Here is a 26,214-nt window from a genome sequence, read left to right as displayed (position 1 = left end):
AATATTTATAGTCCCAATAAAATCAACGAGCAGAAGCAGCTTGTGTGGTTCCATCCTCCAATGACTAAATTTCCGACTACAACTGTAGAATTTGTCTTGCACTGGTTACGTGGGCCGTGAACTAATGTTTAATTTTTATTTATTTATATAAACATGTTACAAAAATGGTAATGCCAATCAATTCATACAAAATAACAAAAAATTTTAATATCCTACATAAGACGTACAGAAAAGATCCAATTTATTACATTGGTACAAATCCTGTAAAAATGTATCGAAGTAATGTAAAATATAGACAGAAACATTTATAAGACAACATTCCTATACCTAAAGTGTATGTACGGCCACATGTCCATGTTATAACTCCATATAATCTCCAAGATGTATGGGTCTGTAATACAGCAGACGTAAAAGTCTATGGGGCCATACGGTACCTTTATGTGCCTCCGATTTAATACAGAGACATACAAATCCGACAGATTTTGGAAGAAAAAAATGCTGGGAATAGTTCACTCTGTGTGTAATGAATCTATATAATATATGAGTTTCACTTTTTGAATTGAAGTACTGACATAAATTAACTTTTTGATGATATTCTAATTCATTGAGAAGGACTAGTATATATATTAGGGGGGGGGGGGATAGGCATCTAATAATAGAAAAAAAAGCCCATAGTGGTTCTTTAAAGAATGTATACAAAATTGAAGATACAGTACAGTAATTATTTTGGACACTAAACATAAAAATACACATGAAAACATGAAGTGTAATTGTCATCACCGGTAAATTGTCGCTAAAACTTATTTTCTAGTTCAGTACTATTGCATTTCAAGTTTCTGCAGTTCACATGTACATTAAAGGAGGAAACAGAAGTGAATTCATAGATTTATATATTGTTATTTTATGTATTGTTGTTTTCCGTTTTGTTCTTTTATTGCAGCTTCGTGTACTGTGGCTACAATTTTGCTGAGTACTGAGTGTACAATTTTGCAAATGTGACTTTTACATCATGATCACTAGGAACACAGATGTCACTAGCAGAGTCTTGTCTCGCAGGTTATGTTGGTGAATATCTGAGGTGACTACACAGGCATTGTACTGTAGTAGGGCCTCATGCACACAAACGTAGTTTTGCGGCCGCAATTTATTTTTGCGGATAAATTGCAGACCAATTCTTTTCTACGGTCTCATGCACACGACAAAGATTTACACGGATCAGTGCGGTGGCCACAATACTGGTGAATCGTTGTGGATCCGTGATTCCGGATGACACACGGATGCACAACAATGGTTTCTTGCGGTCCGATGGACCGCTATGGACCCGTGCATTTGCGGACCGCAAAACGAATGCGGTCGTGTGCATGATGTCTTCGTTTTGTTTTTTTTGCTCGTAAACAGGATTATCAAATAGAGAACTGTAGAACATGTACCACAGACTCTGCTCACTGCTATGTACTGTCAGCAAGACTGAACTATAGGGAGGACACATAGGGCAAATTTATAAAAATGGCGCACGTTACATAATACATATGGCACTACTCATGCTATACTGGGAGTAAAAAACAAAACAAAAAATGGCGCAAGTCTAATCCATATTGCTCTTACTTTTCAATTGATAAATGTAACCTATTAGAACGCAAAACTGTCTACTAGAGCTAAAGGCCTCATGCACCCGGCCGTGCTTGTAATCACGAAAAAGCACAAAAATTCAAAAACGAAAAATGGCTGTGGCGCCAAGGGTCAAGTATTACACAGTGCCCATTCAAATCAATAGACTGTCTGTGTAATACAGGACAGGAGACGATCTTTGTAACCGCTCTACACTCTGGCCGAGAAATTAGGGTCCTAAACAGAGGAGCCCTTCCATTATCTCAGAAATCCCTAATATGGTATAGGAATATGGGTATATGGGTTTTCTAAACTGGGCAACCATTTTCAGAGTATGTTTACACGTAGCATAGACAGTGCAGAATTACTGACCAGATCTTCTGTGCGGAAATTCCTGCAGCCCAGCAAAATAGATGAGAGCTAAAGCAATCTCATCCACACGCTGCAGGAAAAATCAGCGGAAATGCAATGCGGAAATTGACCTGCAAAATCACTTCTCAGTCTACAATCTTGCGAAAACGCTGTGTTTACATTTAGTGTGAGTGAAAATACCCTAAGGACTTTCTGAATGACCTTGGACGTGGCACATGACACATGTCCGGTACTGCTAACTTGCAGTGACCACTGATGGACACCATCACGTTCTGCTAGATAAGACTTAGCCCACTGATGTTTATTATTATCAGTGTACTTATTTATTAGGCAAAATGTAATGAATGTACCACCTGCCAATTACAATATATATATGTATGTATATATATTTATATGAGTATATATATATATATATATATATATATATATTGAAATCGGTATACTTAACCGAAAACAAAAACATCATTATGTGCACGACACTAAGAGGTATTGTGTACATGAATTAGATATGTATAGAAACAAGTAACCTAAAAAAATATATAGATATAAAAATACTTGCTTATGTTATCATTTTACATGCATCATAAAAAATAATACAAACATTTCTACAAAGAAGAACGTCACTTAAAGCATCGTAATGTCAAGTATTCCTTCACAGTATCGGTTATTATTACAGCAGTGTTGATGATGTGATAGGTGGTTAGGACAATGGGCCACCAGGTTTGTCATGATATAGTCCTCAAGGTTACAGGGCCATGGCTCCGCTGCTTTAGATGGTTTGGGGTCTGAGTGTTAAGGTCGCAACAGACAGGAAAATGTGTCGCGACAGTTCTTGAGACAGCTTTCCGTCCTCTTGAGTGGTGAACTTCATCCATCTTCTAACTTGCGTTCTTTAGACACATATATTTTATAACATTTTGGAATATCTTCTTCTTGTGTAATATTGAGAGCTTATGACCATCAGAACTGCACATTACCCCCACCCCATACCTGACCCTATAATGGTGTAGGGCCATAATGCGGTAACAGACAAGAAAATGGTTAATTGTCAGTTAGGAGAACTTATGATGACCACCACCACTATGACCCCGTTTACAGCCTAATAATAGTATGAGGCCAAAAAACTGAAGCAGTGTATGACCAGAATCAGGAGCCTCATTGTAATGTATAGAGCCTTGAAACATGAATTAGGTTATTAGCCAAACCAGAGACACCCATCTATAGACAGCACTGTTTAGGAGTTGTTGCTCCTCATCAGTACATAATAGTGTACTGACCAGCTGTGTGAAATGACTTTGATGCAGCTCTTGGAAGGTACTGATTCTCGTTGCGGATATACAGCTGGTAGGGAGTCTCAAGAGCAACGCTCCCTGGGGAAAAAAAATTTGAATAAAAGCTCTCCTTCAGAAAGGCGAAAACGGTATCTCTAGTGCCACCTATAGGTGACTACCCTGAAAGTCACTGTCTGACCCTTTTTAGAGCCTTGAAAGTTGACAGGTTAATAGCCATACCAGAGACACCCATCTGTAGACCGCACTGGTTCGTAGTGGTTGCTCCTCATCAGCACAGAGTATAATTCTGGTTGGCTGAAAATGATCAATAAAAAGTCGGACGTTCACTTATAGGGCAGTCACCTATAGATGGCACTAGAGAGACAGTTTTCTTCCTTCTGAGAACTATTTTGCATACTTTTTTCCCAGTCCTTGCTCTTAAGAGTTTTTCCCCACAAACACATGTATTTCCTAACGACAGGATAGGCGATACATGTGTGATCGCTGGATGACCAACCGCTGGATCCTCCCTTTTCTCCTCATCTCTGGGGGTCCCAGCGATCGGATCCCCATCGATCACACATGTATCCCCTTTCCTGTGGATACATGTGTTTTGTTGTAAACCCCCTTTAAGACTGCCTGCCAGCTGGATCTCTGCAAGGAGAATCAGTACTTTCCAAAAGCTGCACTAAATGCATCTCATTCAACCAGCACCCTACTCTGTACTAATGAGGAGCAACAGTGCTTGAACAGTGCTGCCTATAGAAGGGTGTCTCTGGTTTGGCCATTAACCTAAGTCTTGTTTCAAGGGTTGGACATTGGCTTACAGAGTAGTCACCTATAGGTAGCACCAGAGAAACAGTTTATTCCTACTGGAGGAGAGCTACTTTGCAGATTCTATAAGAGAAATTCCAAGAAGCAGCATGTATAAGATTACTTGTATTTAGGACAGCTTCCTGGTTCCCTTTAGGTTATGAGTAGGGTCTGCTACTGAGGAATCCACTCCAACACATTGGCCCATTTATTTCTGTTAAATGGTCAGGAGGGCAGACTCATGCACATGTATTGTTCATTATATTTTGGACTATTGGTCAGCATTATGGGGGTAGCAGTGCTTAGTGGGCACAACAACACCAACCAAATCCCTGAATAAACCTATAAACAAATGATAAAATGATGGCTGCCTGCATCTTAGGGGGAGCTTCCTGCGTACTGTGTATACACTGAACTCAATAATAATCCAGTATGCAATAAGTTCCTTAGCTCCCCCTAGTGGTGGTTGCAGGCAGTCTGGATTTTATAAAATCAGTGGATTTGTAACTTTGTATCAGAAAAAGGTTTCCAACCACTATAAAGATAGATTCTGAAATTAATCAGAACCTGTGTTGAGTGTTGAACCTGAAAAGGACATAGGGGCAGATTTACTAAGAATGGCGTTTTATAAGAAAGTCTTAGCTATTTGCTTCGCTGGTGTAAGATGCAACAGATTTATTAAGAGGCACATAAATCTCTTGCATCTTTCCACTGGCCGTGTGGCAGAATGGCCGCGGTACTGCTCCATTCATTCCCCTCCACCGGACATAAAATAAAAAAGAATACTCACCTCTGCTCCTCTTCTCCCTTCCATCTCCCTCAGCAAGTAGCGTCAGGGTCTTATATGCGACAAAGCACCCAACGTCATCAGTGCTGTGTCACATACAATGTCCTGATTCTGAGCAGCATCAGCACCTTGTATAAGCTGTAGCATGAAGAGGGAGCCTGAGGGGACCCGGAGGGGAGAAGATGAGCAGTGAGGTTGAGCATAATCTGTTGCTACAGATTTCCACTATAATTTATGCCAGATTTTTTAGCATAAATGATCAGAAATGTGTTGGGCTGTTGTAGTGCCGCCCCTCTTGTGAAGCCATGCCCCCTTTTCACAAAAGTAACGAGTAAAAAGGCCAAAAGTTGCAATTTGCGTTGCGAGCTTTACTTTTGCCACTTTTCTACGCCAGCTGTAGAAAGGTTGATAAATTCCCCCACATTGTGTTAAGAGGTGGACATTCACTTTAAATATTCAGACCATAGCCCATTCTGGAAGTTTTAGTTTTGCAACAGCTGTAGAGCTACAGGTTGGGGACCATTGGTTTGGAGAAGAAATGATCACTCTTTCCTCTAATGTAGTGTGTCCAATGCTATTAATAAGACTATGTCAGTATCTTAAGATAACCAGTAGAAGACCCCTTAGTCTCACCCTCTAAGGCATATAAAGTGCTTGTAACGTCCAATATGTCTTACCCCGCTCAGTATTATCCATTGTGTTTTGTGGCTCTAATGCATTGTGGTAGTCCGTTGCTTGGTCCTTTAGTTCAAGGTAATGACCAGTCTGGGTTGCTGAACGTTATATTGTGCAGTTTTGCCCATTTGGCAAACACTCGTTTCTCAGTAATGAATCGGTGTCCTCCATATGGGGCGTTTTCATGTAGGATGTATTCATCACATTCATATCGTCCTGGTTCATAGTAATGATAAGGAACTTTCCGGAAGCCATTTGTCCTAAAAAAGTGAAACATGATGATCATACATTATTAGTCATGAAAGATGGTAGTTGAGAAAACATTACTTTGGCTCTGTGTATTGATGCTGAGTAGTAATCGACTCACAATCCATTCTAATGGGTCATATTGTGACGTTCTTCCAAAGAGCCCAGAATTTTCCACACATTTTGTCCCATTCATAGGCACCCTGAAGACCCCACTGACATCTATCATGGTAATCTTGGTCTCCAGCCATCTATCCACAATCAAGGGCATACATAACATAGAGGCAAACCAGTCAATTGCTACGCGGCCCTCGGAGAGGGGATCCCAGCCTTAGTTGGTTCCTTCCACTGTTTAACTAGTGGAGGATGCCCCGCTGAATAACATTGGCCCATGGTTATATCAACTTTATTTACAATCAGTCGTCAAATACAAACAGCACAGGTTCCTGCCTCCTCTTTTAGAAGGTTCAAGATCAACTTTCTCCATTGAAGTACCACAAAAAAGTGCTCACAAAGATGCATTCTACTGCCGGTCCTCTTTAATACAAGACAGTCCCCAAACCTATCATCTGTCCCACCAAGATCTTGCAAGAGTTAGGATATAATGGCTGCCCTCAGCGGAAGTTTAGGAAGACCCCAAGAACCCGTCTGTGCTCCGGCATTTGTATAAGCTGCTGCCAGAAAAAACACATGGAGTTCGAAATCTAGGTTTAGCTCTCCAAAGGGGAAGCTGATTGCTGGGTGCGAGGAACTTGACGGAAACACACATCCCCCTTAGACCATCCCCAAGGGATTTTCAGGTGCCCCCCAGATTACCACTCTGGGGACACATTACACCTCAGGCTTTCAAACTACCCGACCTGTAGGCAGCAATCAGGAGGCCCTGGGTCACCTACAGGTAGCTATTGGACCAACCTGCGTACATCCAAGTCTAAACTTCCTTGTGCATATTGTACCTGTCCATTACCAATGGGCACATTCTAGGCAATAATAAGAACAGATACTAGACTTGATCTTAGCCAAAAGCCCGAGAAACAACACTACAGTACACTCCTCATCCTAACCTTGTTGCGTACCAAGGAGAGGGACCTCCCAAGCACTACTTCCATAGAGTCATGGCTTCCATATCTTGCACTGATGAAGGTTAATAAGCCGGAAGCAGTTGATTGTACATTGGAAGAAAAGACTCTGCACTTCACATCAGTGATTCTGGATGCACAGTTGGCCAACACTGCCAGAAAGGAACAATTTGTACGTCTTGTCCCACTATCCCGGAATGAGTAATACTTTCCTTGTTGTGTGGTTATTTACTAGACAAGAGCATATCAATTTCTTCTGTTTTAAGAACACTTTCGTGTTTTCCAATGGGGGTTTTGTGGTTTCTTTTAACCCTCCTAACCTAGGTGCATCCCTGCCTACCTCCATGCTATGCACAATCAAATAATAGACATCACAGAGGCTCCAGCACCTTTAATAATGACATTAATCTAATGATCTTACTTGCAATATGTGTCATTTATCATTCCATAAACATAGATTCCCTCACAGGCGTCCATCGCAAGGATCAAGGTGAACCAACCAGTGCTGAGATAGGATCCTGACTGAACCCTGCAAGGCAAAGACAACCAGGTCAGATACTGTGTGCACTCATTTTGGTCAACCATACTCAATATAGGATTAAAGTGAATCTCCACCTTTAAACAAGTTGTCATTTTTAGGTCCAACATTCTGTGCTGGTTAATTTCTTAATATATCTTTATAGCGGTCGGAGCTTCATTTTTCTGATCCAAAGCTCAAAATCCACTGAATAGACATTATGACTACCTGCAGCCACCACTAGAGGGAGTTAATGAGTTTAATGCATACTGTATAACTGCAAAGTCCATGTAGTTGCAGGTAGCCTGTATTTTATCATTCAATTTAACCCCTTTAAGTCCACAACTCATGAATTCAATTCTTAAAAATGCATCAAACAACAGATGATATAACCAGATGATGTTTCGCCTACTGCAGGGATAAATCCTATCTACTGATTTAGGGGTCTCTCTGCTGGGATCTACCACCCTTTGATCATCTGTTTCAGGGATCCTGACACGTTTCGAGGGTCTAACAAGTAACCCTGGGGACCCATAGCGAAACTTGGAATGGGGTCCTGTGCCCTCAGGAAATTAAAGAGTTAAAATTATTCTCTCCATTCCACTTATTCTCCTTTCCTTGATCTCCCAGTGATCTGTATTTAATTTCTTATTTATCTCTGAATGTAGATGGGCCCGAAAAATTGCCGGGCCCCATAGCAGCAGGCTTCCCTGGTAGTTATGCTGAAACTCATTGTAATAGATGTCCGTAGTTTACAGTGGGCGACTGTGAATTTCGTCTCTAGTAGTAAGAGTTCTCTAGTTTAAAGGGCCATAAGCCAGGAGCAGGATCCAGAAACAGTGTCACTATTGTTCAATTGAATAGGGCTGAGCTGCAATACCAGACATGGCCTATGGACAAAAGTTGCGCTGTTTGTGGATGCTGCTCCTGGCTTAAAAGAGATGAGAAAAAAAGCTAAGTTAGGGTATGTGTCTAGTATTGCAGCACACTGTGTATCAAGTGAATAGGGCTGAGCTGCAATACCAGACACTACCTTTGGACAAGAGTGGCGTAGTTTATGGAAAAAGAAAAGAAAAAGACCCTTTTTCTTACTCCATACAACCCTTGCAAGCTATTAAAGGGGGACTCCAAATGAGGGACTTCTTATAGCTAAAGATCATCTAAAAGGGCATTTCAAAGGTATCATCCAAAAGTAGACATGCCCTTTAATTCCACCCCTCCATATGTCAAAGATTCGGGTATGTACAGTATACACTTTACCAAATAGCGACCCGGCTAAGGAATAACCAGCAGCAGAACATATAGAAAAACATTTTGTGCTCCGCAGAGCTGCCTGTGGGTTCTGTATTCTGCGCTCCTGCACAGATACAATTTGTACGAGCAGTGAAGGGATGTTTTTCACTCCTTTTTTTTTAAAGTATTGCTTCAATCTACAAGTTGACTGCCGGCTGACACCCAATCTCGCCTGGAGGCTGTGGATCAGCAGGTAAATGTAGAAAATTCTATTAGTTTCTCGACCCAGGGTTTACAACATTCATTTTAAATAGAATCAAAATCCTACACATGAATAGGTAGGCAGAAATATGTCCCCACAACTTTCCTGGTACCAATTACTGGATGGTAAGGAGAAGAAGCCCTCTGTCTCTGCCAGGCTGGGGAGGGTTCAGGGCCCGGGTTTTGTCGTTTGTGTGTTGGCGCTGCAGAGAAGAGGGGCATCTGTGAGAGCGCTGTCTATGACAATGAACCCGCAGCCAGCAAGGAAATGAGGGTCTGCGGGTTAATGACTTGATGTGGAGACAAGATTGTTCAATACAAAGAAAGGGAAATTTAGTGGCAGAAATAAAAGCGGTTTTCCCAAAGAATAAGATTAAGAGGATAAGAAAATCCGGCTGATGGGATTGTATAATGAGGTGGATGTATGACGTGATCTGGTGGTTTTATCTCCATTAGTGTCCTATGTACTTCTTATCTGATGCTGCACCTCTATCTATCTATCTATCTATCTATCTATCTATCTATCTATCTATCTATCTATCTATCTATCTATCTCATATCTATCTATCTATCTATCTATCTATCTATCTATCTATCTATCTATCTATCTATCTATCTATCTATCTATCTATCTATCTATCTATCTATCTATCTATCTCATTTCTATCTATCTATCTATCTATCTCATTTCTATCTATCTATCTATCTATCTATCTATCTATCTATCTATCTATCTATCTATCTATCTATCTATCTATCTATCTATCTATCTATCTCATATCTATCTATCTATCTATCTATCTATCTATCTATCTATCTATCTATCTATCTATCTATCTATCTATCTATCTATCTATCTATCTATCTATCTATCCCATATCTATCTATCTATCTATCTATCTATCTATCTATCTATCTATCTATCTATCTATCTATCTATCTATCTATCTATCTATCTATCTATCTATCTATCTATCTATCTATCTATCTATCTATCCATCCATTAGCTTCTATCTAATCTATCTTTGCATTTATCTCATAGTGGGTTTCCTCCAGTTTCCTCCCACACCACAAATCATACTTAGGTTAATTGGTTTCCTAGGAAATTGTTCCAAGTGTGTGGGTATGTGCTTAAAATTGGGAAAATATGAACCCCAATGAGGAGGGGCACCGAGACGCTGCGGAACATATTATTGCTATATAAATAACAAAGAGTAATAATAATAAAAACAACAATATGTATTCTAGATGATTAAATATCTTTTACATTATCTATCTATATTCTAAAAAAAATCCTAGAGGAAAACTTGCTATTCTGGCACCTATGGGAAATCCTACTGAATTCAGCTTATAAAATGCAGCAACACGTGCGGTGGATTCCGGATTAATAAAAACACCGAAAAAGGCCATACTTACAAATGGACACAGCCAGGCCAGAAACGCTGATGAAAGGGCGAGCAGGTGCTTTAAATAATAATAGCCACTCCCACTAGTCTTGAGGGGAGTGGTATGTGGTGCATGGGATGTGTAGTAAGAAATAATAAATGAATAGCGTGTGTGCAAGTGTAATACTATAAGTGAAATATAGGGGGCAGTAATAAATGAAGTGCCTCAATGGAAATAAATGGATAATGGGGTGCAAGTGAGTGAAACATGGAGGGATAGTGTGTACGTCATGAGGCACAACGTGTATAGCCAGGTAGAAGCCTATTTGTGACGCCTTGATAATTCATAGAGCGGGCTACCCTGCTTGCTATGCCAAACAACAACACACCATGCTCTCCCAGCATCAAAGACCCGGCTGTGTCCAAGAGAAGCGAGTTTAGGATTTAGGGACTCACAAGTCTGGGGATCCTTGTCGTGGATTGCGAGCTTGCGTCCTTTTGGCCAAAATGATTACCAATACCCCAGGTATTTTTCATTATTATGTATATTTGCTTCTCTTGGACACAGCCGGGTCTTTGATGCTGGGAGAGCATGGTGTGTTGTTGTTTGGCATAGCAAGCAGGGTAGCCCGCTTTATGAATTATCAAGGCGTCACAAATAGGCTTCTACCTGGCTATACACGTTGTGCCTCATGACGTACACACTATCCCTCCATGTTTCACTCACTTGCACCCCATTATCCATTTATTTCCATTGAGGCACTTCATTTATTACTGCCCCCTATATTTCACTTATAGTATTACACTTGCACACACACTATTCATTTATTATTTCTTACTACACATCCCATGCACCACACACCACTCCCCTCAAGACTAGTGGGAGTGGCTATTATTATTTAAAGCACCTGCTCGCCCTTCATCAGCATTTCTGGCCTGGCTGTGTCCATTTGTAAGTATGGCCTTTTTCGGTGTTTTTGTATATGTCCCTGTGTTTTTATCGGTTCTGTCTATTCCGGATTAATGTAAATATTAAGAAAATGTATCTACAAATGTAAAATTATCACCTGGCAGGTAGAACCACAAATCCCAGCATATCTTACCAACCATTTGTTGGCAGGGTATGGGAGGCCTTGTAATTCCACGCCAGATGGAGAGCCGCAGGCAGCATAACTACGGCTTATATGATTTCAGGCAGCGCACATAATATCCTGCTCTATGTGATATCAGTGCTTCTAGATTGTGTTCTCTGCTGTTTGTATTCTTCATTTCAGGCAGCAGGATGCTACACACAAGTCAAATATGCATAGAAAAATAGTTATGTGCACATACAGCTCATACAATGTGCCCTGTGTGTACAGTAATAGGCAAGAAATCATTCCTGTTACCACACTTTACAATATTACAGATGCAGCAGAACTAGGTTTGTCATTTAAAGGGACACACCAGGCACAACATACAATGCGTATTCTGGGTAATTATAGACCAGGAAGCTTAACATCCATCGTGGGGAAAATGTTTGAGTGGCTATTGAGGGACTATATACAGGATTATGTGACAAAATATAATATTATAAGTGACAGTCAGAACGGTTTTACTAAGGACAGAAGTTGTCAAACTAACCTGATCTGTTTTTATGAAGAGGTGAGCAGAAGCCTAGACAGAGGGGCCGCTGTGGATATAGTGATTATATGAGAGGTGCGGAGAAGCCTAGACAGAGGGGCCGCTGTGGATATAGTGATTATATGAGAGGTGAGGAGAAGCCTAGACAGAGGGGCTGCTGTGGATATAGTGTTTATATGAGAGGTGAGGAGAAGCCTAGACAGAGGGGCTGCTGTGGATATAGTGTTTATATGAGAGGTGAGGAGAAGCCTAGACAGAGGGGCTGGTGTGGATATAGTGTTTTTGGACTTTGCAAAGGCATTTGTCACTGTCCCTTATAGACGTCTAATGGGTAAATTAAGGACTATAGGTTTGGAAAGTAGAGTTTGTAATTGGATTGAGAATGGGCTCAAGGACCGTATCCAGAGTTGTGGTCAATGATTCCTACTCTGAATGGTCCCCAGTTATAAGTGGTGTACCCCAGGGTTCAGTGCTGAGACCACTATTATTCAACTTATTTATTAATGATATAGAGGATGGGATTAATAGCACTATTTCTATTATTGCCGATGACACCAAGCTATGTAATATAGTTCAGTCTATGGAAGATGTTTGTAAGTTACAATCTGATTTAAACAAACTAAGTGTTTGGGCGTCCGCTTGGCAAATGAGGTTTAATGTAGATATATGTAAAGTTATGCATCTGGGTACCAACAATCTGCATGCATCATATGTCTTAGGGGGCGCTACACTGGGGGAGTCAATTGTTGAGAAGGATCTGGGTGTACTTGTAGATCATAAACTAAATAACAGCACAATGTCAATCAGCTGCTTCTAAGGCCAGCAGGATATTGTCGTGTATTAAAAGAGGCCTGGACTCGCGGGACAGGGATGTAATATTGCCACTTTACAAAGCATTAGTGAGGCCTCATCTAGAATATGCAGTCCAGTTCTGGGCTCCAGTTCATAGAAAGGATGAAAAAATACAAAGAAGAGCAACGAAGCTAATAAGGGGCATGGAGAATCTAAGTTATGAGGAAAGATTAAAAGAATTAAACCTATTTAGCCTTGAAAAGAGACGACTAAGGGGGGACATGATTAACTTATATAAATATATTAATGGCACATACAAAAAATATGGTGAATTGATAGATATTTTTTCCTTCCCTTTTCCCATCCCTTGGTTGAACTTGATGGACATGTTTCTTTTTTCAACCGTACTATGTAACTATACCCAGTACAGTGCCTGAGGGGGCGGTGCACGACTCATGGATTCAACAAGCATCAAATTGAGAATCCTTGTGTCAAGCACCGCCCCTTAGGCCATGCAATATTGAAAAAACAGTGGAGCAATATTGGCCGAGGTGTTCCTTTAAAGCAATTGCAGAATAGTTTGTGCATTGCGATAACAATTTTATTTAAAAGGGTTGTCTCTCTTTTATTAAAAGGGTTCCCCGATGATAAGCTGATGACAGGGACCCCCTAGCAATCAGCTGTAATGTGTGGGGGAACCCAGCAGCTAGTGTTTAATTTCCCTGTAGCAAATTTTTACTGTGGTTATAATGCACAAGTGTGTAACAATCTCTGGTGTGATTCTTCATATAGTTAGTGAGCGTTATCTGGTGACATATTTATACTAAGATTATAGAATACACACATGGTTCCATATCTGGTGGCAGAACTACGACTTGTAAGCCTCGACTATGTTATGTACGCTTGGTGCCATATTTGGTGCCAGCTCTCCTACGTTGTGCCCTATCTGTTACTAAGATGCTTGCTAACCCTCTGGTATATAAGCATGGATCCATATTTGTTGCCAGTTCTCATATGCCGAGTATTAACTGGTACCAAATTGTAAGCTAAGACTATGTTATGCACGCTTGATGTCATATTTGGTGCCAGCTTTCATACGTTGTGTCTTATCTAGTACTAGATGCTTGCTAACCTTGTGCTATATAAGCATGGTTCCATATTTGTTGCCATTTCTCATACCCTGATTATTATCTGGTACCTATTTGTAAGCTAAGACTATGTTATGTACATTTTATGCCATAGTTGGTGCCAGCTCTCCTACGTTGTGCCTTATCTGGTACTAAGACGCTTGCTAACCCTATGCTATATAAGAATTGATCCATATCTAGTGCCAGTTCTCATATGCTAAACCTTATTGTATACCAATTAATATGCTAATATGAAGTGTGATGACATATCTGGTGTCAATTTTCATACGTTGGGGTACATCTGGTAAGGCATATGCAGAAACTGCCAGCAAGGACACAGTGTCCTCATTTTCTTGCATGAGGCCATAATTATTTTTATTAATAAATGTTTTAAAACACCAAACATAAAAATCAAATCTTTTATTTCGCAGCCCGGCATGGTTGTGGTGCCAATGGCACATGCTATGATTTTCTGTCTGATATCGTGGCTCTTAGCCAAGTTCCATGATGCAATACTGATCCAGTGATAAGTAAATATACCTTTCCTCCTATCTCTCTGTTATTCCCCTGTAAAGTTTAACTGCATGGCTGTGACTTCAGGAAACCATTATGGGTTCTTCCGGGGAAGGTTTATTGATATACCCTTTCCTGTGTCAATTTCCATCACAATCATGGCTGCAGGCCCAGGTATAGTTTGGCCGTATTTACTTAGTTACATGAATCACTGCAAACGGCAAGACATATTTCCTCTCCACTGCCCCGGTCTTTCTGTATTATCTATCAATAGCGGCATAGCATTGTGTGTTATTCCAGAGCTTGATTGAAGAATGGCATTCATCATGTTTTATTTATTAGAAATATACACAGAAAACAATCTAAACTAACTGAGACTGTTAGTCTAGAACAATGGTCACCAACCTGTCGCTTTACAGCTGTTGCAAAACTACAACTTCCAGCAGACCCTGACAGCTTGCGGCGAGCTACAGGTTGTAGAAAATCATCTATCAGTGATAATAAACAATGAGGTTGCAGGGCTACCAGATATTGAAATTTCTCTTTGTTGCCATAAAAACTTGTCAAATTATAGACCACCATGTACAGCAGCCTGTATTCTGTTGATGGAGCAACAGACTTAGGCTATGTGTACCCAATCTTGCTTTAAAGAAGTTCTCCATCAAATAAAATAATAATCTGATTACAAAAGCTGCCAAGCTGCTTTCCTGTTCTCTCCTGGCAGAACAATGCCAATCTAGCTGTAAACTAAAAAGCAGAGTTAGGGTATGTGCACACACAAACTCAAAAACGTCTGAAAATACGTAGTTGTTTTCAGCTCCTGATTTTCAGAAGTTTTTTTTAGCAACTCGCGTTTTTCACGTCATTATTTACGGACATTTTTGGAGCTGTTTTTCTATAAAGTCAATGAAAAATCGCTCGAAAAACGGAAGTGACATGCACTTCTTTTTCAGGGGCGTTTTTTTATGTTCCGTTTTTGGAAAACGAGGTGTAAAAAAAGGCCCCGTCGGAAGTTACGGCCCGAAAAACAACTGAAAACACTACGTGTGAACATACTCGTTGTAATGTCCGTGGCTGTGGGCCGTCAGCTCCAACCTCCTCCTGACAGCCGCAGCCACGAGTCGGCAAAACGCTGGCCCCAGCCTCCTCCTCAGGAGACGCCAGCGCTTGCGTCCACTCACCTCAGTCGGATCCCGTAGGGTGCAAACGGGTTCAAAGTTCATCAAAGGTCCGGTGATGAACTTTTAACCCGTGAGTACCCTGGACTATAAGAGGGGTCCAGCCCCCTGCTTCTATGCCTGAGCGTTGTTGATGTTTCCTAAGTTTGTCTATGTGATGGCCTCCTTGTGTGTTCCTGTTTCTCGTTCCTTGTTCCTGGTTCCTGTTCCTTGCTTTCCATACCATCCTGGTCGAGCACTGTGCTGTGCCAAAGTCGTGTCCTGCTGTATCCCACGTCTGACCTGCTTCACCTCACCTGACGTCTACCTGCTGCCTAGTCCCAGCCGAGCCTGCCTTAATGCTGTCCGAGCTGCCACAGGTACCTATACGAACTATAGACATTGTCCTGCGCCCTGTTGGCCAGCTGCCATACCGCCAAGGCGGTACGGCCCAGTGGATCCACAGACCCTTCGTGACACCCTTATATATTTCAGACTGGTTGCTATGGATACACTATCGAGCAACTAGGGCATTTTATAGCAGGTTGTTAGGCAGCAGGCCCTTAGCAACCAGTCTGCCTCAAATGACTCAGGTCTTTTGAGAAAAGAAAGAACCAGAGGGGTGGTAGTACTAAAACTAAAACAAAACAGTTTTCTCGGTCGCTGCTTTATTAATTACATTATTGTAGAGAAAAATTAGAAAGATGCTATTAAAGAAGAACTACAATTTACAACAGATGCTGAGGATAGCTACAGGTCTTGGAAAATCATCCATCAGTGATAAGAAATAATGGGGTGGTAAGGCTACGAGGTAATCAAATTCCCCTTTGCTGCCGTAAAAATTTGTCAGCAGAATGTAGACCAACCTGTACAGCAGCCTGTATTCTGTCTATGAAGCAGCAGACTTAGGCGATCTGTACCCACTTTAGCTTTAAAGAAGTTCTCCACCAAATAAATAAAAATAAAAAAAAGACGCAGGTCTTTCGGGAAAAGAAATAACAAGAGTGTTGATAGTTCTCAAGCTAAACCAAAATAGTTTTCTCTGTCGTTGCTTTATTAATTCGATTTTTGTACAGAAAATATGACATAGATGTAGGATAGATAGATGATAGATAGATAGATAGATAGATAGATAGATAGATAGATAGATAGATAGATAGATAGATAGATAGATATGAGATAGATAGATAGATAGATAGATAGATAGATAGATAGATAGATAGATAGATAGATAGATAGATAGATAGATAGATAGATAGATAGATAGATAGATAGATAGATAAATATGAGATAGATAGATAGATAGATAGATAGATAGATAGATAGATAGATAGATAGATAGATGATAGATAGATAGATAGATAGATAGATAGATAGATAGATAGATAGATAGATAGATAGATAGATAGATATGAGATAGATAGATAGATAGATAAATATGAGATAGATAGATAGATAGATAGATAGATAGATAGATAGATAGATAGATAGATAGATAAATATGAGATAGATAGATAGATAGATATGAGATGATAGATAGATAGATAGATAGATAGATAGATAGATAGATAGATAGATAGATGACCATATGTAACATTTCAAAAATTCATTAGAGGGAGATCAATATGACTGCCAATTTCTTATTGTATGGACACTGGGTATTATTTATTGCACTTTTCCCTCTAAATACATAGCAATTTGTTAGGGTATGATCAGGGTATGTGCACACGACCTATTTTCAGACGTAATTCAGGCGTTTTACGCCTCGAATTACGCCTGAAAAGACGGCTCCATTACGTCTGCAAACATCTGCCCATTGCTTTCAATGGGTTTTACGATGTTCTATTCAGACGAGGTGTAATTTTACGCGTCACTGTCAAAAGAACATACCCTCACACGCAAGTGCAAAATACGTCTAAAATTACGGAGCGAAAACAGCTCCTGAATTTCAGATGTTTTTGCTAGTACTCGCGTTTTTCGTGGCGTCTTTTACGGACGTAATTGGAGCTGTTTTTCATTGGAGTCAATGAAAAACGGCTCATAAAACATCCCCAGAAGTGACATGCACTTTTGACAGCGACGCGTAAAATGACACCTCGTCTGAAACCGAACATCGTAAAACCCATTGAAAGCAATGGGCAGATGTTTGCAGACATAATGGAGCCGTCTTTTCAGGCGTAATTCGAGGCGTAAAATGCCTGAATTACGTCTGAAAATAGGTCGTGTGCACATACCGTAAGATTCCAAGTGATTACGGTGTGAACATTTTTCATTTCCTTCCCATATATTTAGCATAGAAGCCTCACAAATCACGGTGTCTACCGGTGAAATATAACACTAATGAAAATAACTCAATATTACACATTAAATGCTAATGTAACTACTTATTCAATGACACTTCCAGGGAGAAAATAGATTGAGCAAAACAGGTAAAATACGATCTTCAGCAATAGGAAAAACGCAACAATAAATAAAAGGAAAATATCACAGAGAATACATTTACAAGTCATTTGAAATTCTCATATAATGATCGCACGGCATCTCCTCATCCTAAGGCCCCATGTACACGATCGGAAAACTTCACCGTGATTTTGGACAGCAATTACAGACTCATTCGCTTCTATTGGCCGCGGACACCTTTCCGTATGGCTATGGATAGGTGTCCGTGCCGTAGATGTGTACCGCAAAAGATAGGGAACGGCCGTGTGAATGAGGCCTAAGTGGTTGTTGGGGCCTTCAAAGATAGATACAAAGGTTGAAGGGCAATTCCCCTAAGGTTCGCTGAGCCCGCTCCATACACTGCAGGTGTCAGCTTCTGACACGCTGCTATAACGGCCAGGAACAGCAATTTCGCTGTTGCTGGCAGTTTAAATGGCTTGTGTCATAAAACACATGTATCCCCTATCCACAGGATGTGGGATACATGTGTTATCGATAAGGAGAAAGGGGACCGAAAGTTACCAAGAGAGCTGCATGAGAAGCTGTAACTTCCACGTTCTGTGTCCGGCAGCGTCATAGAGATCAATGGGATTCTTCTGCGCAAGCGCGAGTGGCTCTCCATTGATCTCTATGGAGCTACGGAACGGATAAGCCGGACACAGAACCCAGAAGTTCAGGCATCTCATGTAGCGCTCTGGGTGGTCCCCTGTTCTCCTTATTGATGGGGGTCTAAGCGGTCGGACCTCCCAGCGATCTCACATGTAGCCCCTAACTAGTTAAATGCTGTGGTCAATAGCAACCGCGACATTTAGGATATATTCACACAGAGTTTTTTTACGTGTTTTTTGACGCGGAAACCGCGCCGCAAAACTCGTCAAAAACAACCGAAAATTCCTCCCATTGATTTCAATGGGAGGAGGAGGTGTCTTTATCCTGCGAGCGGTAAAACCGTCTCGCGGGAGAAAGAAGGGACATGCCCTATCTTCGGCCATTTACGCCTCTGACCTCCCATTGACATCAATGGGGGGCAGAGAAAGCATATTTTGCAGCGTTTTATGCCCGCAGGCGATAGGAAGCACGCAGGATCACTCCACACTGACGGTCAGTGTGGAGTGTTCCTGTGTGCTTCCTATCATGCAGTCCATGGGTTTGTGCAATATCCTTTATTTATAAAGCATGGTCTTTGTTTTGGGTGCAACTTGGAGCTTTAGCTGTATACTCTTACATGTATGCACAATTGTGTGCTCTTCTGTCAGGTGCTAAATATATTTATGTGCTTCTGTTGTCCAAATACTTGATCTATATGATTATCTTTTCTATAGATATCTGCATTTGTTACCACATCACAGGATGTTTATAGTATGGTAGCATATATATTGGATTATTCACTCCGCTCCTCCATACTCTCCTTTTTAACTGTGTGCTATATTGTTTTTATATTTTGATGGCCAATGTGTTATGTATATTTCAATAAAGTTTATTTTATATTATCATGGTACATGACTTGTGCTATGTGTGTTTCATTTTCTGGATATACTAGTAGTCTTCACAGTCTGGTATAGGTATTGATATTTTTGTATTTAGCCTTGTTTTTGAAGAATTAAGAGTGCTTTTCAATACAAACTTTGTAAGAAAAAAATAATCGCCTTCCTTCCTAGGGCATCAACTGAACTGAGCGCCGCTGCATATTAACATTGTAGCTCTCAAGTCATTATATGGCACCCTTACTCACTGTCTGTGCAATTTACAGGACACAGGTACATTGCACAGAGTGGCTTTCAGTGGAAAGGACTACCCAGAGTGTTCCCATAACAGTGCCACCCAGAGTGTTCCCATAACAGTGCCACCCAGAGTGTTCCCATAACAGTGCCATGCAGTGTGTTGCCATCTAACAGTGTTCTCTTATCATTGCCACCCAGCGCTCCCATAACAGTGTCATCCAGAGAGTTCCCATAACAGTGTTACCCAGAGCTTTCCTATAACAGTACCACACAGAGTGTTGCCATAACAGTGCAACCCAAATTATTCCTGCCAGCCGGTGTGTTGCCATTCTACATTATTCTCATATCAGTGCCACCCAGTGCTTCCAGAACGGTGCAACACAGAGTGTTCTCATAACAGTGCCCCTAGTGTGTTGCCATCTACAGTGTTCCCATATCAGTGCCACTCAGTGCTCCCATAACTGTTCTACCAGAAATGCTCCCATAATAGTGCCACTCAGAGCACTCTGATAACAATGCTGCTCAGAGGATACCCATAATATTTTTACCCAAAGTGCCCTAATAACAGTTCCCGCCAGAGTGTTCCCATAACAGTGCCTCTTAGAGCACTCAGATAACAGTGCCACCGAGAGTGGTCTAATAACAGGACCACTCAAGGTGTCCTCATAAAAGTGCCACCCATAGTACCCTCATCACAGGAACAGATAAATAGTGCGAGATAGAGTGCTCACATTAATTATTTCACTTAGCGTCTCCCCATTAATTTTGCCAGCAAACATGTCAAGCCATCTCGTTGCTGTCTGTCACCTCTGCCAGGAAGTTACATGTGAGTGACCAACAAGCGGCCGCTCAGTTCCTCACCTGTCGCTGATTTCTGTTAGAAGAGGTCACAAGTGGGGAGTGCTAGACTTCCGGTAGATCAGTCAGTGCGCGAGGCTTTTATAGAGGGCCCGATAATCCCCTCAATTATACACAAACATTTTTTTTTGTAGAATTCCCATAATCAAAATTTGCAATTTCTGGACAGGTAAACACAACACTTTCTATTATGTGGATAGAACCATAATTATAATTGGAAAATAATGTCACTTTCCCCCCAGGGATCAAAATGCCAGTTGTGCGAAAACTCAGGAACGTTTCATTTTAAGTTCAGCTTTACAAACTCATGAAAACCTGATTTTACACAGCAGTATCCAGAAATGATACCCTGACAAGCAGGCCTCATTAAAAGAGCATTACCCGGCTCACCCAGTGATCTGCTATGGATGCGTACAAGCCCCTGGAGGCAAACAACTCTATTTTCTACTTCCCAATTTTTTTCGTTGTTTTTTGGGAGAACATATAAACATATCAGCTGGAAGAAATTAAATATTTTATTTCTAATTAATTCTACGTATAAAGAGAGTAGAATAAATAAATGGCGGCCCGATGGTGTACGTGAAAATAACTGTAGCGAAAACGCAACTGATTGTTATGTCTGTAATAGGAAAATAATACATTAAAGGGATATTCAGTATCGAGAGCCATGTACCTGCAAAAAACGAGTCTCCCGGGGGTACATCCTTTACAGGTGTGATGGTACCTGCAAAGGGAAAATGGAGACGCTGCTCTCTATGCAGGTATGCAAATGCATTGGCTCTATGAAAGGTAAGGCCAATCGTGTCATGCAGGTGTATGGCTGGAAGCCTTTAAGGATTATTCCCATCGTTAATATATATACTGCTAAAATATGCTATAATATTATGATTGATGGGGGTCCGATCTCTGGGACCCCAGATGATCCTACAAATCGGTACTCTTTAAGGATCTTTGGGGGTCCCAGCAGTCAGACACCTACCTATCACTACTAGCAGTATGACATCACTTATTATGGTGGGAACAGGCCTATAATACTGAGGAGCCCCTTACGTAACATCACTGTGAGAATATATGTATAAAAATATCTGAGAACTGAATTTGAAGGGGTTGTTTCATCAAGACCAGCAGATCTCCGCAGGTCCTGCTTTTGAAACCCCCTCTGATATCTTGGGGGAAGTGATATATTGCAAATGAATAGTCATCGATGTAATACATGGCCAGGCCAGGTCCGCCAGAGGGAGACCTTCCTCTATGACATCCATATGCTCTAATAGAGCACATGGAAAATGATTATCTTGTTGAGACATCCCCATTAAACCTTTGACATGTCATAGACTCGTGGTGTCTGTGAGTTCGAACCACCACAGATTCCCAAAATTGGAGTCCCCAACTCCATATATCCCAATATTTGAATTCCAATTGCTAAAACCTAATCACGGGTTATTTTATCCCAACCAGTGTTTAAAGCTGCCTGGAAATGCATCTTTTTATGTAAATTTGGATAAACCCTCTGAGGTCTGGTTCGTGTGACAATCCTGCAAAAAACGTGACTTCTAATACTCGGCGCTTTGACTCACAATTCTAAGGAAAGGACCTTTAAAATTAAGGGTGCTTTATTTATTCTGTCTCTATAACTGAACTCAATACCTACCCTCACACCTGAGGAACTATTTTCAGTCCACTTAACCTCATATCTAGGTCTCAGGTAAAACTTCACATACATTGGATGAACTTTCAAAAATGTTGCTTCACCGTTTTATCTTCCAGGTTGTTTTCTCCATTCACATATATCGCTGCTTTCAAAATTCTGCTTGTTGCCCTTGTTTCTCGAAAAAAAAAAAAAAAGGACGAAACAAAAAAAAAAGAACAAAAAATAAACAAAAATATCAAAATAGTCCCGAAATGTCTTAATCTGGCATTGTGCCAGCCCGAAACATGCCAGATTATTGGAGGTTTACTGTTTATAGTATAAAAACGGTAAAACATCCCCCCCTTTTCTTACTTTTGTCATCACAGTCACATCAGACGCGAGTGAACAGTAGCCGATATGTATTCACTTCACTTATAGAGTTTGAATAAGGGAATCTGGGCTATAGAATTTATCGTCAATGAAGTCTGATAGCGTCCCGTTCCTTGTCAAGGTCATCCATTAACAGTAACTCAATAGGCGACACGTAGAATGGAGATTAAAACGCGGTTCGCTCCCCCCCCCCCCATTAGCAGAAGTCGGCATTCTTTCACAACAGTAAGCATTTGCGTGTGTAATATTTTTGTTAGAATTATACTCTACCATCTGCAGCCACGTCTCCAGCGTTCATTTCTCAAGAGATGAAAAAGACTGCTTACCAAAGTCCTTCAGGAATAATACAAGGATCTTTACTTTGCTCAAAAAAGAAGAAAAAAAACCATCTATATAAAGGACAGATAAACCGGGACCTCGTCTTTAATAATACAAACTCACAAGACACCCGCTGCCCTTAGTTTTAATTATCCGCTGAAACCTTGAAAGACGTCTGATACAAATATTGATATATCAAAGCAAATACCATTTTATAGCGGTTTCCGCCGTGTCCGGGAAAGCATTCCTTTACATCTGCACTTTCTATGTACAGATTTCTTTTGAAGAAATAAAACCGAGAGCGAAACAATTACAAAGCATCAACAAACAGCAAGTTGTACTTAACTGATGTCTAGTAAACAGTGTAATATAGAATCATTAAAAGTATCATTAGAAAAGGACATGGTATTTTAATCACGTTTTTATTGTAAATATATATATACTAATTGTAAATTATTTTTTTTCATGGGAATATTCAGCTAAAAGAAAATCATGAAATATTCCAGTTTTCACACTGGCCATTTCAGCTTTGCTGTGTAGACTGGGACCGACTTAGCAAAGTTATCTCATTATCATTAGAGGATGGGGTCAGCAGAGTCGTCTCCTTATCATTATCCATCATCTCATTATCATTGCAGGGTGGGAAAGTTAATGACAGATCTTTTGTACTGGTAAAGGCCTAGATAAGGCAGGATAGTAAGGGTCCTCTCACACGGCCTGGCATGGGCTGTGTAAATGAGTGTCGATCAACAAGACAGCTCGGTGATCAGCGCTTGTTTGCCCCTTTCACAAGGAGCTATTATCAGTAATATATTGGGACGATGGCTCGTTATTACAATTGCTCATCCCCATTCATTTCCATCATGTCAGCAGCATGCCTCCCTGTTTACACAGATGCGCTGAGGACAATGATAAAGTTTTGAGTAGCATAAACGACCTGATCAGCGTTTGCTCGTTCATTGGCTCACCGTTGCCCTGTCTACACAGGGCAATGGTCGGGAACGAGCGTTCATATGAACACTTGATTGCCCGATAATTGGCCCGTATAAATGGGCCTTAACACTATGCACACAGATAAGGTTCTGTATTGCCACCATGACGGCCATAGATTTCCCCCTATGCCTTCTGCATACGTCCCTCATGACAACCACAAATGCCCACCATGCGCCCAGCTCAATTTTACCTCCTACCATCGACTTGTCAGTCTGACGTCTACACATCATACATGGTGATTCAAAGGTCGCAGCTACTTCTTTGACTACACATATTTCATTTTATTTGTATACTGAAGGTAGTGGTGATTGTTGGGACACCCATTGCACCAGGCACGTGCCCGGGTCCAATGACGCCACAGCTATGAAAGACACAACAGTTCTTATTTGCATTATTGACATGTCCCCCAAAGGACAGATTCATGCAGGCAAAACCAGTAATTTCAAGGTCTCTTTAGCTTTAATAATTAGTTTCTTATACGGTTAGTTTATCGCTCTGTTTGAAACATACTGAAGTTGTAACGAGCAGGGCCGAAAACTAGTAAAGACGGATTATTGATTACGTTTTATGTCAACTTTATTGATAGCATCTAGAGGGAGCAATAAGAAGGTATCATTTGTTAATGTCATACTCATAACAATTACTTGCTAATGAGTAATTAATCATAAAGTAGAAATATGATCCAAATAGGCTACAGCATTGTCTATGAGCCCGTCCTCGGATTGAGCTGCTAAATGCTGCTGAGGAAACATAATATGTCATTCAAGGTGATACTCACTGGAAAATAATCACAGAAGAAATTATGGTAATAACTTTTTCTGAAAAAGATGGATGACAACCAATATGGCCGCCATTGCAGCCGTTCCTTCTAGTTTTTGGTATAGTCAACAAAATCACCAACAAATAATAATTCTCTGGGTTGTCTCATTATGTCAAATTCCAAAATATCTTAGGCATAGAAACCAACATTTGAAAACCAAATTGCAGGTAATTTAAAGCGGACCTGTCATTAGGTCATACTTGAACTCGTTAACTGACTTGAATAGTGCTGACTCCTTGATTCCAGCGCTGTTTTTCTTTTTTTCCTGGATCCCCTCATTCTAGAGATATGGCCCACTGTTATGTTGGCTCCCTCTAAGCTATCTTGCTGCAGTTAGCCAACAGGGCGTTACCTACCCTAAAGCTGCCCCGTGCTGATTGGTCAGCATCAGAGGCAGGGAAGCTAGCTCCACCCTGTTGGCTAACAACAGCAAATTAGCATATAGGGAGCCAGCTCAACAGTGGGCCATAACTCTGGAATGGGAGTCCAGAAAGACAGCACTGGAATCAGGGAGACAGCACTATTCATGTCTGTTAACCAGTTCAACTTATACGACCCAGTGACAGGTACTCTTGAGCCCCACGCTGTTCCACGCTGTTCCACCGGAAACACCCCAAAACGTTCACAAACGCCCATTTTGGAGAGAATTATCATGTTTCGTGGGTCAAACGTTAAAAAAAGTATATGTTTAAAGGTTTATGGGCGACGGATGCCACTGTATGGCATCTGTCACAGGCATCCGTTTGTTTGTTTTTTGCATTCTACTTTCTATTCTTGTTCAAATTTTTATGATTTTTCATAAATTTCACAGCAGGAAATGATTACTAGAACGTAACACACAAAACAAAAATAAACAAAACAAATAATAAAAAAAAAATTCTCCTGTCGGACATCATCACGATTTTCTAGGTAATTTATCCACTTTCTCCAAAACAAAATGACTCATCCTGCCCAATCTCGGCACATCATTTTTTCCCCACACATAATACAGCTTATTCTATTCACTATTCTTTCTATCTGTACCACATCGCTTTTCCATTTGCTAGCTAAACGATACTAGCGGAAAATAGATGTTCTATCAGTTTATTTTCTCTTCAGAGAGCATTTTCCACTCTGCCCCCAAGCAAAAATATATTGGGTAAAAATTGTATCCTAACACCTACAACCTTATACACAAAGGGGCCGATTTACTGACTGGCGTTCTATACAACTATTTTAGCTCTGTCGCATCTTACCCACTGGCTGTTTGCCATTCATTTGCCCCCCATCAGACAAATTTTTTTTTAAAAACGTATGCTCACTTGACCGCTCTTCCCTTCCCCGCCCCCCCCCCAGTTCTCCTCATGCTCTCACTACCATCGGCGGCTCATACAATGTCCTGATGCCAAGCAGCGCCTGGACCTTATATGTGACGCAGCACGCAATCTCCTGAATAATGCGTCACATACAACGTCCTGACGCTGCCCGGCATCAGTATGTTGTATAAGCCACGGCCAGTAGTCAGAGCCTAATGAGACCCGGCGGGGAGAAAAAGTAAGGTGAGCATGAATATATATATAAAAAATGTTTTATTGTCTACAAGAATT

The 26,214-nt window shown here is 40.8% G+C and overlaps 1 protein-coding gene across 1 annotated transcript in view; it reads right to left on the bottom strand.

The window, feature by feature from the left end:
• Positions 1-2,489: 2,489 nt before the first annotated feature.
• ST6GALNAC3 (ST6 N-acetylgalactosaminide alpha-2,6-sialyltransferase 3) overlaps positions 2,490-26,214 on the bottom strand; it is a 183,093-nt gene continuing 159,368 nt past the window's right edge. Inside the window, exons 4-5 of the mRNA XM_075832852.1 lie at positions 7,273-7,380; positions 2,490-5,786 (exon numbers count right to left, since the gene is read on the bottom strand). Coding sequence (XP_075688967.1) covers positions 5,600-5,786; positions 7,273-7,380 — 295 coding nt within the window. The 3' untranslated portion in view covers positions 2,490-5,599. The remainder of the gene's footprint in view (positions 5,787-7,272; positions 7,381-26,214) is intronic.

This window comes from Rhinoderma darwinii, chromosome 7 (assembly GCF_050947455.1).
Source record: "Rhinoderma darwinii isolate aRhiDar2 chromosome 7, aRhiDar2.hap1, whole genome shotgun sequence".
In the NCBI taxonomy this organism is placed as follows: domain Eukaryota; kingdom Metazoa; phylum Chordata; class Amphibia; order Anura; family Rhinodermatidae; genus Rhinoderma; species Rhinoderma darwinii.
Note: the sequence above shows the minus strand (reverse complement) of the source record. Positions and strands in the feature narration are given on the sequence as shown.